This window comes from Phocoena sinus, chromosome 1 (assembly GCF_008692025.1).
Source record: "Phocoena sinus isolate mPhoSin1 chromosome 1, mPhoSin1.pri, whole genome shotgun sequence".
NCBI classification, from domain to species: domain Eukaryota; kingdom Metazoa; phylum Chordata; class Mammalia; order Artiodactyla; family Phocoenidae; genus Phocoena; species Phocoena sinus.
Window position 1 is genome coordinate 10,199,000 of NC_045763.1, and position 13,083 is coordinate 10,212,082.

Here is a 13,083-nt window from a genome sequence, read left to right on the forward strand (position 1 = left end):
ACATCATCTCGTTGGTGTCTTGTGCAAAAGCAATGCCATTCTTTCTAATACTGTGAGGGGAGGGCCTTTTCTTCACATGACGAGGGAGAAGACAGGAACATACTTTTGCACCTATTGATTTGAAAGAGAGATACCGGGGTGATGGGGCCTATATGCCAAGGGAACCCACCCAGGAAACCTGTGCTGGGAGCTGGGGGCGAGCGGCTTCCACACCCTCTCATCCCGCGACCCAGAGGAGGCTGGCTGGGGAGGGCACAGACCAAGCCAAAGTCAGAGACAGAAGAGGCCTTCAAGGTCATCTAGCCCCAGGGTCTAAAGCGGGTGGCTGGGGAGAGGGACGCAGCCACCACTGTGTTCCGGGGGATCCGGCCAGCGCGGTGCCCTAAGTTGTTTCTCATGTTCGTGTGGTTCCCCTCCTGCCCCTCCCTCTCTGATGACTCCCACCTACAGCCCCCAGGGGCGTCTGGGGTCACCACTCATGATCTAGAGCAACTGAGAAAGAGGACATGACAAAGGTCGACTGCTCGTTAACAAGGAAGTGGGGACAGGGAGCCCGATTCCTAGCTCTCTGGATCCCGAGTGACCCGCAGCTCCCTCAGGGTCCTGACTCCTGCCCTTGGCATTTATCCCATGACCAGCCCAGAGGATGGAAGAGATGAGGCACCCGGCGGCTCCTTGATGGGCAGCCTCTGAAGCAGAGGGGCCAGGCTGAGAGCCACTGGGAGGATGGGCTGTGAGCACACAGATAATGCCCGTCTCCGTGGATTGTAGACATCTGGGATTTGACAGGAAAGGCTTAAATCCGGTGGGATTTGTAAGCCTGTTTGCACATTTCTATGAATTGGATAAGGAAGAAAAGAACAGCTTCTATGTGCAGAGCTGGAGGAGGCTGCAGTCTGACCATCTTCACATGACATCACTCGAGGTCAAAGGGCAGGTGCTATCACAGAGGCAACACCAGGGCCCGGGAATGTCGGGGGAGTTATCTGCCGTCAGACAGTTCACTGGAAGCTCGGCCACGGTCACGGCTGCCTAGCTGGATGTCTAGTGCATGGCCTGCCCAGCCCCCATCCCTAAGCTCTGCCCACCAGAGCCTCCTCCCCGGACCTGGAAATTGGGACCAAGACAGCACCGTCCCGCCCAGCCTCAGCTGGTCTCGTGAACGGAGTAGCATATTTTTGGCCACATGGACGGAAAAATACAGAAAGTCCATCAGTATATGAAGGGGTGGGGGGGTAAAAAAAGTGTGAGAAGCAGAGGGTGAAAAAAGGAGGCGCTGTGTTCCCTGCAGCCTCTCCGGTCTCAGCCACGAGCTCCCAGAGGCCTGACTGTTCAGGACTTGGGTTCCTGGTGACACCCACATGCTTACAAGACACCTTCTGTTTGCTTATTTCAGAGGCAGCTGGTTTCCCATTCATCGGGGTAAACTGAGATCGGCAGCCTCAGTGTCCTGAATTCCCCCCACCAGCCATTCTCACTGCACCTCGCAGAGCAGAGGCTAACAGACTCCCAGAATGAATGGCCGCCCCGCCGTCTTGCCAGCACTGCTCCAACAGATGGGGCAGGCACAGCTGGCTCCCTCCCGCCTTCGCAGTGGAGAGCCTGAGCCTCAGAATTTGACCAGGATCACACAGAATCTGCTGAAGGAGCTCAGAGAACCCCCACTCTGGGATCTGTCTTTGCTAAAAGGTGATCTGGATATCCTTGGCCAACCGAAGTCGGAGAGGGGGTATTTGGTGGGGACAAAAGCCAAGGCCAGTGATGTTGGCCTGTCCCCCCAATGGCCCTGTGACACAGCCCTCGGGAGTGTGCATTCGTCCACTCACTCACACATGCCTACTGCTCCACGGAGCCCCTTCTACGCTGGGCATGGCCCCAGGCGCTAGGGACACAGCAGGGAGCGTGCTGACCTAGAGCTCCTGTTTCTAGAGGGACAAGACTTGTGAACGAGATAATGTGGACTCAGTGAGCGAGACGCCACAGACACAACAAGCAGATATGACAACGATGAGAGGGTGGGGACAGGACTGCTTGAGCGGGGTGGTCAGGGAAGGCCTCTCTGAGGACGGGACATCTCCTGGGGACGTGATGATGAGGAAGACGCAGCCATTTGGGTTGGGAAACGTCTTAGCAGGAGAGGGAGCCGTAAGTTAGGAGGTCCTGGTTGGTCACTGGCACCTGGCGTGTTCACGGGACAGAGGAGCCTCGTGGGACATAGGAGGGAGCTGGCTTGTTCTAAGTGCAATGGAAGCCATCAAAAGGTTTCCAAACATGCCATATACTGCACCAGCTGCTGGGGACTCAAGGAGAAAAAGACACGGTTTGTGTCCTCAAAACAGGCCAGACCTGTGAACTGGCAAGCTCAAGTAGTGGCCGTAGAGATAACACAGCATCCAATGAGGTCGCACAGGCCAGACTCCCAACCCAGCCTTGAAGCCCAGAGGGTTGGAGGCTGGAAGGCCAAGTAAAAACCAGAAAGGCAGAGAAGCAGAGGTGGGGAAGGGCGGGAGGGAAGAATCGGGGCCCTGGCTGGCACCGTTTGGGCAAAGACCCGAGGGCAGGAGCCCAGGACACTCCCAGGACTGGACTGACACACTCTGCTATTATCCTACAGTGACCAAGTTCAGGGTACGGTTTGGCTCACATAACCGTGAACACACCCAATTCCTGTCCTCACGACAACCCACCCACGAGGAGGCCCTTCTGGGCCATCATCACACTGCCAGCCCGAAGGTGACAAGGCCTGCCAAGCACCTCACTCCCAGCTACCTCGGAGACCACGGGATTCTGGGACAGCGGGCACTGGACGGCCACTTGGCTGAAAGGCCTAAGCCTTTGGGTATCTGAGTCAGATGGCAGCCTGTCAGCTTCAGGTAACAGTTACACTGGCCTCTCCAGAGCAAATCCCCAACTGCCTGTGCTCCCCCGGGGCTGTCCTAGCTGGGAAGGAAGGCGGGTCCTCTGTCCACTAGCCCGGCAATGAGGTCGCCCTTTGAGTTAATTGATAGAACAGCATGATGAAGGTGACATTTCCAGAAAGATCCAACATTTGGGACAGAGTAGCAGGACCGGGTGGGGCTCTCCAGGGAGAAGAGAGATGGGGCAGAGCTGTCGCAGGTCATGTTTGCAGTTGACTCTCCCCCGGACTCCAGATCGTGGTGTCTGTAAAAGCTGACACCCGACTGGGACACTGGGGATGGTGAGAAAGGTGACGCCGGGGAATCAACTCTAATTAAGACACAAGTTAAAAACACATGAGCCTGGGCTTCCCTGGTGGCGCAGTGGCTGAGAGTCCGCCTGCCGATGCAGGGGACGCAGGTTCGTGCCCCGATCAGGGAAGATCCCACATGCCGCAGAGTGGCTGGGCCCGTGAGCCATGGCCGCTGAGCTTGCACGTCCGGAGCCTGTGCTCCGCAACGGGAGAGGCCACAGCAGTGAGAGGCCCACATACAGAAAAAAAAAAAAAAAAAAACAACACATGAGCCTATGACACCAGGACATGTACAGGCCTGTGAACCGCAGGAGGAGACCCCTTGCAAGAGCGAGCAAGACCTCAGTCAACCCCTGCCAGCAACGTGGTTCTCTTAAGTGTATAAACACAAGGGAGCGGTCCACTCCGCTGGCGAGCAAATCATGCAAATTATAGCAATAAGGGGATGTCATTGTTCTGTCTATTAAATTCGAAAGCATGTTTAAAAATAATAATACAGGGCTTCCCTGGTGGCGCAGTGGTTGGGAGTCCGCCTGCCAATGCAGGGGACGCGGGTTCGTGCCCCGGTCCGGGAAGATCCCGCATGCTGCAGAGGGGCTGGGCCCGTGAGCCATGGCCGCTGGGCCTGCGCGTCCAGAGCCTGTGCTCCGCGACGGGAGAGGCCACGGCGGTGAGAGGCCTGTGTACCGCAAAAACTAAAAATAAAAAAAATAATAATACATAAACCTGGGAGAGGCACGGTGAGACAGGTACTTTCCATTTGCCAACAGAGCCTGCTGTCTGGGGTGCAATTAGGCAAAAATGTATCCAGAGGTTTAACATAACCATAGACTCTGACCTGGTGATTCCACCTCAAAGAATCCACCCCAAAGAAATAACCGGAGATGTCCACAAATTTACATGAATGAGGATGTTCAGTTCAGCCCCGTGTATATACAAAACAGAAAAAAAAAAAAAAACAATGCACATTTCTAACAACAGGAGACAGGTTCAATGACTAGACATAAAATGACCTCTTACATGACCATAAAATGTTAAATTTTCAAAGAGCTATAATGACAGGTAACTCTCACAACTCAGTAAGAGGAAAAGAGTCAATAAGAAGATATATAGTATAATATCAATTTGTTTAAAATATATATATGCGCATAAGAATAAAACCAGAACTAAACACGGTAAAACTTTCGTAGCAGTGGGATTCTGCGTGGTTTTTATTCTCTTCATGATATTTACCTACATTTCCCAAGTCTACAAAGGATCTGTTATTTTACAATCAGAAAAATAAAATGCTTTTATTTTCAAAGAAAATGAGTCACCTTGGAGTCACCTGAGCGAAGAGGACCCGTGTGACCTCCAGGCAAGCATCAGCTTGTGCTCCTTTGGCTGAATTACTGTTTCTTTTGTCAGTATGACAACAAGTCCCCACTCATCTGACCAAATCAGGCCCTCACGGCATCTGACATCAGGAAAGGGAGGTGGAGTTACTGGGAGATGGGGGGTGGGCTCCCCCAGAAGGCCGCGAGTCTGGCCTGCTAAGCAGGCAGGGTTAGTGATATAACTGGTGAGCACCCCACTTGCCATGAACCCCCTCCTCGACAGGACTCTGCCTGCAGGGTCCACCCTGCAGGGGCTGAGCCACAGAATGCCCGGGTGCTCCAGGCACTACAGTGGACCTTGTCTCGGAGGCTTGTACCCACCCAAGGGGCCAGGGTGAACAGACGCAAGGCATGACATGCAGCCGTGTTTAACTGCCCCCCAGTCCCCGCTTCTCCCAGCCCTTGCCTCCCCACAGCCTCCCTTGTCAAGGTCCCAGTTGCAGCTCAGATCTCTCCCCTGGGGCTGTGGGCTGTGTCCTGCAGGCCACACGAAGCCACGGCTGCAAAGGGAGGTGACAGAAGGTGCCTCGCTATTCGGCACCCCTCACCCCCAGGCCCCAGCTCCTGCTTGGGCTTCTCCCATAATACACTCTCAGGGCTCGGTGTGGTCTGTGTCCCCGGGGAAGCCTGCTGGCTCCACGCACCTCTGAGCACAGAGACAGCCCCTCGCCTGCCGGCTATGGTTCCTCATACCCAGTGGCCTTTCCCGCCTAGGCTCCAGGCTCAAGGCTGGGACACGTGAGACGTCCTGCGAGCCCAGAACCCCGGGCTGCCTGAGTGATCTGCCCCCTCCCCACCGCACAGAGACTACGGCCACCTGGATTCCAGCAGAGGGGTCTCTGGAGGGACCTGGTCTCTCCAGGCCTCAACTTCCCAACCTTTAAGACACAGACAGTCTTCCCTTCCCTTGAAACCATAGAACTTTAGAGTTGGAAGGAACCTTAAGATACTCCTACCCATACTCCTTTGTTTACCAAAGAAAAATCTGAGAAACAGAGAGACAGGAAAGTCGTATAACATCACACAGCATTTCCACAGCTGCAGCAAAATGACTTCCCCCTCCAGCACGGTTTTCAAGCTTTAGTGAGTGTACACTGCAAGCCCCTTTCAGGGGCTGGGGGTGGGAGGAATTAAAATGCAGATCCCCGGGCCTCACCCCCCAGGCACACATCCAGTAGGTCTGGGGGCCCAGGAATCTGCATGTCAAACAAGCTCCCTAGGTGATTGGCACACAGGTTTCTCATCACCCGTGTGTTTTCATTGCCTACCCACCTCACTGGGCTGCTGTAATGGGAAGGCAATGGGAGGGGCTGGAGGGCTTTTTAAAGATCACTGTCTGCTGAGAAGGTGTTCATGCTTCCCTGTCTCCCCACACCTTCCCCATCTCTCCCTCTCTATCCTGCTGGTCACTTGAGCGATGTCCCAGGTCTCTTGATTCCAGGTCTGGAGCCCTTCTACTGAAAGAGGGATGGTCACCGTTCCCTTGGCGGTATACTGTCCCACTTGGCCCAGGACCTACTGTCTACTGGGAGAACCACCAGACCAGGTGCAGAATCTGGGGCTGGAAGGTCAGCTGTCACCCATGAGAGTCGGGGATGGGAGGACAGTGCTGGGGCTATTCTCACCCTCCAGAAAGCATCAGGAGTGGGGTCGGACGCTCCTGAGTGCAAGCTCTTCTCAGTCACTAACGATGTGACCTTTGCACCTCGTTTGCTTCCTGTTGGGGAAGTTGTGGGTGAAGGTACTTGCCAGGCGCAGGTATTGTATTAAAAGAGACGGCACTTATAAACCACAAACCACCGCCGTAAGGTAGGGCCACCGGGCAAAACACAGGACGGCCAGTGACGTGAATTTCAGAAGAATAGCAAGTAATCCTGTGTGTGAGAATATCCCAACATGGCACGGGACACACTGATACCAAAATATTATGCCGCGTTGATCTGAAATTCAGAGTGAATTAGGCATCCTGGAGTTCTGCTTGTTTGTTTTCTTGTTTGGGGTTGGTTTGCTTGTTTGCTGTTGCTAAGGTGGCCAGTGGGCCTTCTGGCAGGCGTCCCCTTGCTCTCTTCCTTCAGATCCAGCACCGGCAGGCCGGCTCCGCCTGAGTCCTCAGACCCAGATGCCTCCGTGCCCCGCTTCCCCATCGAGTCCTGAGGAGCCTGCACAGAGGGGACCGGCTGCCCCCGACGGGTGGCTGAGCGCTCCCATCAGCAAGGAGGCTCACTGGCAGACGATCACATTTTTTTTGCGGTACGCGGGACTCTCACTGTTGTGGCCTCTCCCGTTGCGGAGCGCAGGCTCCGGACGCGCAGGCCCAGTGGCCATGGCTCACGGGCCCAGCCGCTCCACAGCATGTGGGAACCTCCCGGACCAGGGCACGAACCCGCGTCCCCTGCATCGGCAGGCGGACTCTCAACCACTGCGCCACCAGGGAAGCCCCGATCACATTTTTTGTGCTGTCAGGGCTAGTCAAGGTCACTTGCTCAAGGTCACTTGTTCAATTTGCTTCTCTGGGGGAGGAGGGACAGGGGAGGTGAAGGAAAGACAATGAGGGTGGGTCCCCTCTGCTCCTTCCTCTGAATTCCCTCCCCTGGGTGCCTGCCTAGAAAGCCTTGGAGCTTGTGCCCCATGGTGCCTGGCTTTCCTTGGTGGGAAGTGGGTCGTCAGCGTGGCCAGGGGCAGGTGTGGAGGAGCCAGGAGGCCCTGCTGCACTCCCAGCCGCTTCTAACTCTCTGTGTGACCTTGGGCAAGTCACTCGCATCACCTCTCTGGGCCTTCCAGAGAAAACGGGGTAATAGCAACAGCACTAATGCTTATTAGTACATACTGTGTGTCAGGCACTGCTCTAAGTACTTTATAGATAATACCCTTTCAATCCTCCGAACTAGTAAGAAGTAGAGGCAGGATTTGAACTAAGCAGCTCTGTGCCAGAGTCTGGGCACTTGGCCCCCTTGCCTGCTGCACCTGTGAAAATATGAGAGGCCCAAATGCAGGAGGAGGAGGGAAGGGGGTGACTGACACCTAGCGATCACCTAGATCATCTACTCCTTGCTAAGATTACCACACCCTCGACGGAGCTGACTTCGCACAACCCTCGCCGCAAACATGCTGTGGGATTTTGATCTTCAGTCTGAAGTCAGAGGCAGGGAAACGGAGGCACAAAGAAGGTCAGGGACTTGTCTAGGGTCATAATCTGAGTCTACATGGGAGCTCAGCTCTCCCACGTCAAGGCCTGGGCTAGGTGCTTCACAACCGCCCCACTTCCGGTTCACAGAGCTCGGGACACTGCTCTGGCCACAGAACATGGGCAGTGAGGTCAGAGCTGCTCTCAGTGCTTCACCCCAGGAGATGCCGGAAGCCCCCATGCTGCCATGCTGCTGTCTCCATCCTCTCCCCGCCTGAATGAGACCAACTCTTCCCCAGGGCCTGGACACTGTTCCTTGCTCTGGACCTGTCCATCCTTACCCCCAGCCACACATCCTCATCTGATGGCTCTTCGCTTTCCTACATTACAGACAGTAGGAAGGATAATATTTTATATTCTTTGCTCTTTAATTTACCCACTTTATCTTGACAATCACTGGTCAGATGGATTGGTCAGCACCACTGTGTCCCAAATTCACACAGGAGGAAGAGGAGGTTCAAAGAACTTTCCCAGAGTCACCCAGTTTTTAAGCCAGGACTCCAGTGTATACCTTCCAATCCAGGGCTCTGTAGAGGCCTCAGAGGGCAACCAAAGTACTGTAAAGATGACGAAACCGAAGCCCAGACAGGATACCTGTCCTGGGTCAAGGTCACAGCCAGCCACGGCACAACTGAGACTGAAATCCACAGCTCCTGACCCGTCACCCCTAGCCCTCGAGCGAATGATGGTGGGAGCCAATGACAGCACCTCAACTGACAGCTGGGGTTCATGATGCCAACTCTACCAAAAAGCAAAGGTAGATGCCATCAGAACCAAGAGGAACCGCCGTTCAACAGTGAGGTCTGCATCTGGACCTTCCTGTCTTCTGGTGGAGAGGGTCTGGGGAGTGAGTGAAGGCCAAGTTTAAAGTTAGGCGACTCTGTACCTTGCAGGTCAGATCTCTTTAGGACTTGCTCATGTGGGAGAGCCAGCCTGGGCTTAAAGTTCCAGCTCAGGGGCCCGTGTCTGCAGAGAAGTGACGGCCCCTAATACCTGGGATTTGCGCTTAGTGACAGTACACAATGAATAAGTGAGCACAGGAATTCCGGACACAGATGAGCAGCATTTTTGAATTCTCAATAAATGGAAAAAATATATATTTACCCATGATAAATCCACACCTATGTCACCTTTTACACTGTGGGTCTTTCAGCTCTGGTTCCTGTTCTGACAAACCCTCGGGGTCAAGGTGGGAGGTGGAGTCTGGCTCTGGGAGGTCACTGCTCACATGCTCACCAGTGGAAGCCTGGAATCCACTGAAAATAAGGGCATTTCACCCGCTCCCTGTCATGGGGCTCACTCTTATGGATGCTGGGGTCCCCTCTCCTCAGCTCTGCCTTTGCTTCCTTCTCACTGGCCTTCACAGGCTCTCTTACCTGCTGTGCCCTTATGTTCCTGTCTGCCAGGTGGGGACGTATGTCCATGTCACTGCCAGAAAAGTGCACGAGGCAAGCAAAGCGTGCCCCAGCCCCCAGGACTTTGTTCAGCAATTTCACGTCTGGGCTGAAAAGCTACTGAACGGCCAATCTTTACTGCATTACTGGCTCTTAGCAAGCTGCTGCTTTTCCTCACCAGGAATATTCCTCACTCCTTTTAGACAGAAGAGCAAACTGGGAGCTGAGAAACGAAGACCTACTCAGGTTACAGAAGCCCTTGGAGAGCTCTTAGAACTGGCGGGCTCCCTCTCCATGTTCAGTGTAGTGAGATGGGTGCTGAAATGCTACCCGCGGAGTAGGGTGTCTTCCACTTAGGGGCCCAGAAATAACCCACACCCACCAGTACTAGGACCCAAATCCCCACAGGATGATCTTGGAAATCCAGGTCCCAAACACTACTGGAGAAACAGGGGGAAAGCAGGGCAACCAGGCCCAGAATCTCCAGAGAATCCCAGATGTGTCCCTCCCCACTCCCCTTCCCTAGCAGAGTCCCAGGAAAAGTTCTGGGAACCTGGGAGGGTTACACCGGGAGCAACTCCCATCCAGGACAGTGGCCGTGGGCGCCCAGGCCTCCCCTTCCAGGCTCAACGCGAGGCCGCTGCCCTAGGCTCTCCCCGCGCTCTGCCTCACTCCTTCCCGCCTCCCGGTCCGGCCGGCAGGCTCACCTTTGGGCAGCTTGGACACGTTCTCCTGGATCCAGGAGAAGAGGTGGGCGAAGTCGCAGTCGCAGAGCCAGGGGTTCCCGTCCAGGCGCAGGGTGCGCAGCGCAGGCAGCGCGGCCAGGGCGGCCACGTTGAGGCTGCGCAGGTTGTTGTCGTTGAGCTCCAGCACCTGCAGCGACTCCAGGGTTTCGAAGGCGGCCTCGTGCACGCCCGCCAGGTTGTTGTTGGCCAGGCTCAGCTTGACCAGCCTCCCGGCCGAGCGGAAGGCGCCGGCGCCCAGCTGGGTCAGGTTGTTGTAGCTGAGGTCGAGGAAGGCGAGCTTGGCTGAGCCGCTGAACGTGCCCTCCTCCAGAGAGCGCAGAGAGTTGTTCCTGAAGTCCAGGTAGACCAGGTCGCCGTAGAAGATGAAGAAGCCCTCGGGGATGTGCTGGATGCGGTTACCGGCCACCAGAAGCTTGCGCACGTCCAGGGGGAAGGGGTCGGGCACGCTGGGCAGCCCGCGGTCGCGGCAGTCCACGGTGTGCGGATCGGTGCAGGCGCAGCCCGCGGGGCACGCGGGTCCTGGCGGGAGCAGCAGCAGGAGGCTGCAGAGCCCCAGCGCGGCGCCGGCGCCGGCGGGGGCGCGGGGCGCGGCGCGGGGGCGCATAGCCGGGACCCGCGCGAGCGGCGGCGACGCGGACGCGGCTCTGGGGCCGAGCCCTGGCGCGGGGCGGCGCGCGGGGCGGCGCGCGGGGTCCCGGCGGCCAGGCGCTGGGAGCCGGAGGGCTGCCGGGGCGGGGAGGGCTTGCGCCCGGGCGCGCGGGGCGATGGAGCGCAGCGCGGACCGACCAGGGGAGCCCGGGAGGCTCGGGCGGAGGGGGCAGCTCCGGGGAGGGAGGGCCGAGGGACTCGCGAATGATTTACCCGAACAGGAAATTAACCCGCTGGAAAATCCCGGCAGAGAGGCGGGAGCGGCAGGGGTGGCGGAGTGGCCGTCCCAAACGCGGCCCCGCCCGGGCAGCTTATTTCCGACACCGGGCAATAAGACCTGTCTCGCGGACTTGGCGCGGAACACTCGACGACCAAGTTCAGTGACCAAGCGCCCCCAGCCCCAGTGGATTTCAGAGGGCGTGTCACGGTCGTGCGCCCCGCACCCCCGCGCCCGCCTGGTGCCAAAGCGCGCTCCCCGCGCGCCACCCCTTGCAAAAGGGAGCGCGACCTGGGTCCCTCTGGCTCTGCGCCAGGGCATTCCCGGCGGGCTCTCGCGGGCCGCGCCAGGGGCTGTTGATCCGGGGTTGGGCGGGGCTCCAGGGAGCTCCAGGGTGGCTGGTCCTCCTTCCACCTTTCCTCCACCGGCACTTAACCCATCTCAGTGAGACAGGCGGGGTCAACCAGTGGGCGCTGCCAGGGCCCCCGCTGTGGCCCGAAGGAAAGCCAGGGGCCAGTCAGCAGTTTCCACGCTGGCCCTGAGTTTGTCGGGGAACTGGCAGCCACCGGGGCGCGGATCTGCTGCTGATCTAACCAAGGCCCAGCCGAGAGGCTCCCTCAGAGGCCAGGGTTCCCAGCTGTGTGGCCTCAGTTCCAGTGCTTCCACACTCTGGACCCCGTGTGCCCCATCTGTAAGATGGGAAAAGGTAATATGCATGACACCAGCTTTGGGGGAGGAACACAGAGTCAAGAAACAGTGTAAAAATGATCTTTTCGGGCTTCCCTGGTGGCGCAGTGGTTGAGAGTCCGCCTGCCGATGCGGGGGACGCGGGTTCGTGCCCTGGTCCGCGAATATCCCACGTGCCGCGGAGCGGCTGGGCCTGTGGGCCTTGGCCATTGGGAGTGCGCGTCCGGAGCCTGTGCTCCGCAGCGGAAGAGGCCACAACAGTGGGAGGCCCGCGTACCGCTAAAAAATAAATAAAAATGATCTTTTCCCTCTTAATTTCTACTCCATCCTCAACCAGCCCCCAGCTTTGGTCCCCAAGGAAGGTGGTCAGGGCGGTGCCAAGGCTGGAAGGACAGCAAGGAATGGTGTGTGTGGCCTCAGACCCTTCACCAGCCCCCAAGTCAAACTCCTTTCCATTCCCAACCCCATTTAGAAACTTTTCTAAGGAGAAGTCCCCACAGAGCCACCAAGAGATTGTCCTGCTGTTGGCTATTTTGGTCCAAGTGTCCTGGAATTGATAAGCTCCGCCTGGACCAAAATAACCCAGGAACAGCTGTTGGGCAGCAGGCCCCCAGAGCCCGTGCCCTGGCCCCTGGCCCCATGCAGATTGATGGAGCCTTGAATTCTGAAGCCACAAAGCTAAGCCCTGGCCTTTTTCCAAAGGTACACGCAGCTTGACGCCTTCTGATGGATCAAAAACCTGAGCCTCTGGGACACAGCCAAGGGCTCAACAGAGCCCTGGGTAAGGAGGGGTACAGAGCCCTGAGGGAAGCTCTGAGGCACTTGGGGTCCTGCTTACACCCCAGGCCTCCACACCAGACCTCCTGAGTCTCCTGTCTGTGTCCCCACTCTCCCAGGGTCCCCAGTTTGTCTTTGTCATCCCCAGCTGCAAGGGCTCAGCCCCCATTCTGGTCTCATCCCTTTGATGAGGCGGGTCTGGGGGAAACGTCTGAATCGTCCCAGAGTGGGTGAACACCCCAGGCTGCATAAATAATGCATTATTGCCGTGTCAAGGCAAAGGCAGGTGGCAGAACAAACGGGTCCCCCCATTACAACTCTCCAGGAACACCCTGGAACGATCTGTTACACCCTCCACCCCTCCAGCCTCAGGCTTGGCTCTGGTCCCTCACTCTAGTACTGAGGGGAACCTATTCCTTACCCGTCTGAGCCCCTAGCATCGTTGCTCGGGGCATCTGTGTTTGGCTGGGCTGCCATCCTACACACGTGCCCCCCTGGGCCTGTGTGTCTGAGAGCACCATACCTCCCTGCCAAGTGGTCTGGTAGGCTGGAGCCCTGGCCGGAGTGTCAGGCCCCTGGACCTGGTCCTGGCCCTACCCTTAGCCACAGAACCTTTCACAGGCCACTCGACCTCTCTAGGGAAATACTTCCCAGTCGGGGATCCTTGGGCCCCCTGAGGATCAACTCTTTTGAGAATTTCAAAAGCTCTGGTGAAAATTGGGCCTTTTCCTGTAAGGAGGTCACCCAGAACAAATGCCACAGTTCTTGGCAATGAACTCAGTGATAGCCCTAGTTCTTCTGTGTTGATCAGAATACTGGTGACTTTGATTAATGGGAACAGAT

General features: G+C 56.9%; 1 protein-coding gene across 1 annotated transcript in view; it reads right to left on the reverse strand.

Moving 5' to 3' along the window:
• Positions 1-12,680, reverse strand: part of LRRC38 (leucine rich repeat containing 38) — a 38,423-nt gene extending 25,743 nt beyond the window's left edge. The window contains exons 1-2 of the mRNA XM_032630941.1: positions 12,662-12,680; positions 9,873-11,216 (exon numbers count right to left, since the gene is read on the reverse strand). Of these exons, the coding sequence (XP_032486832.1) occupies positions 9,873-11,216; positions 12,662-12,680 (1,363 nt within the window). The remainder of the gene's footprint in view (positions 1-9,872; positions 11,217-12,661) is intronic.
• Between the last annotated feature and the right edge of the window lie 403 nt (positions 12,681-13,083).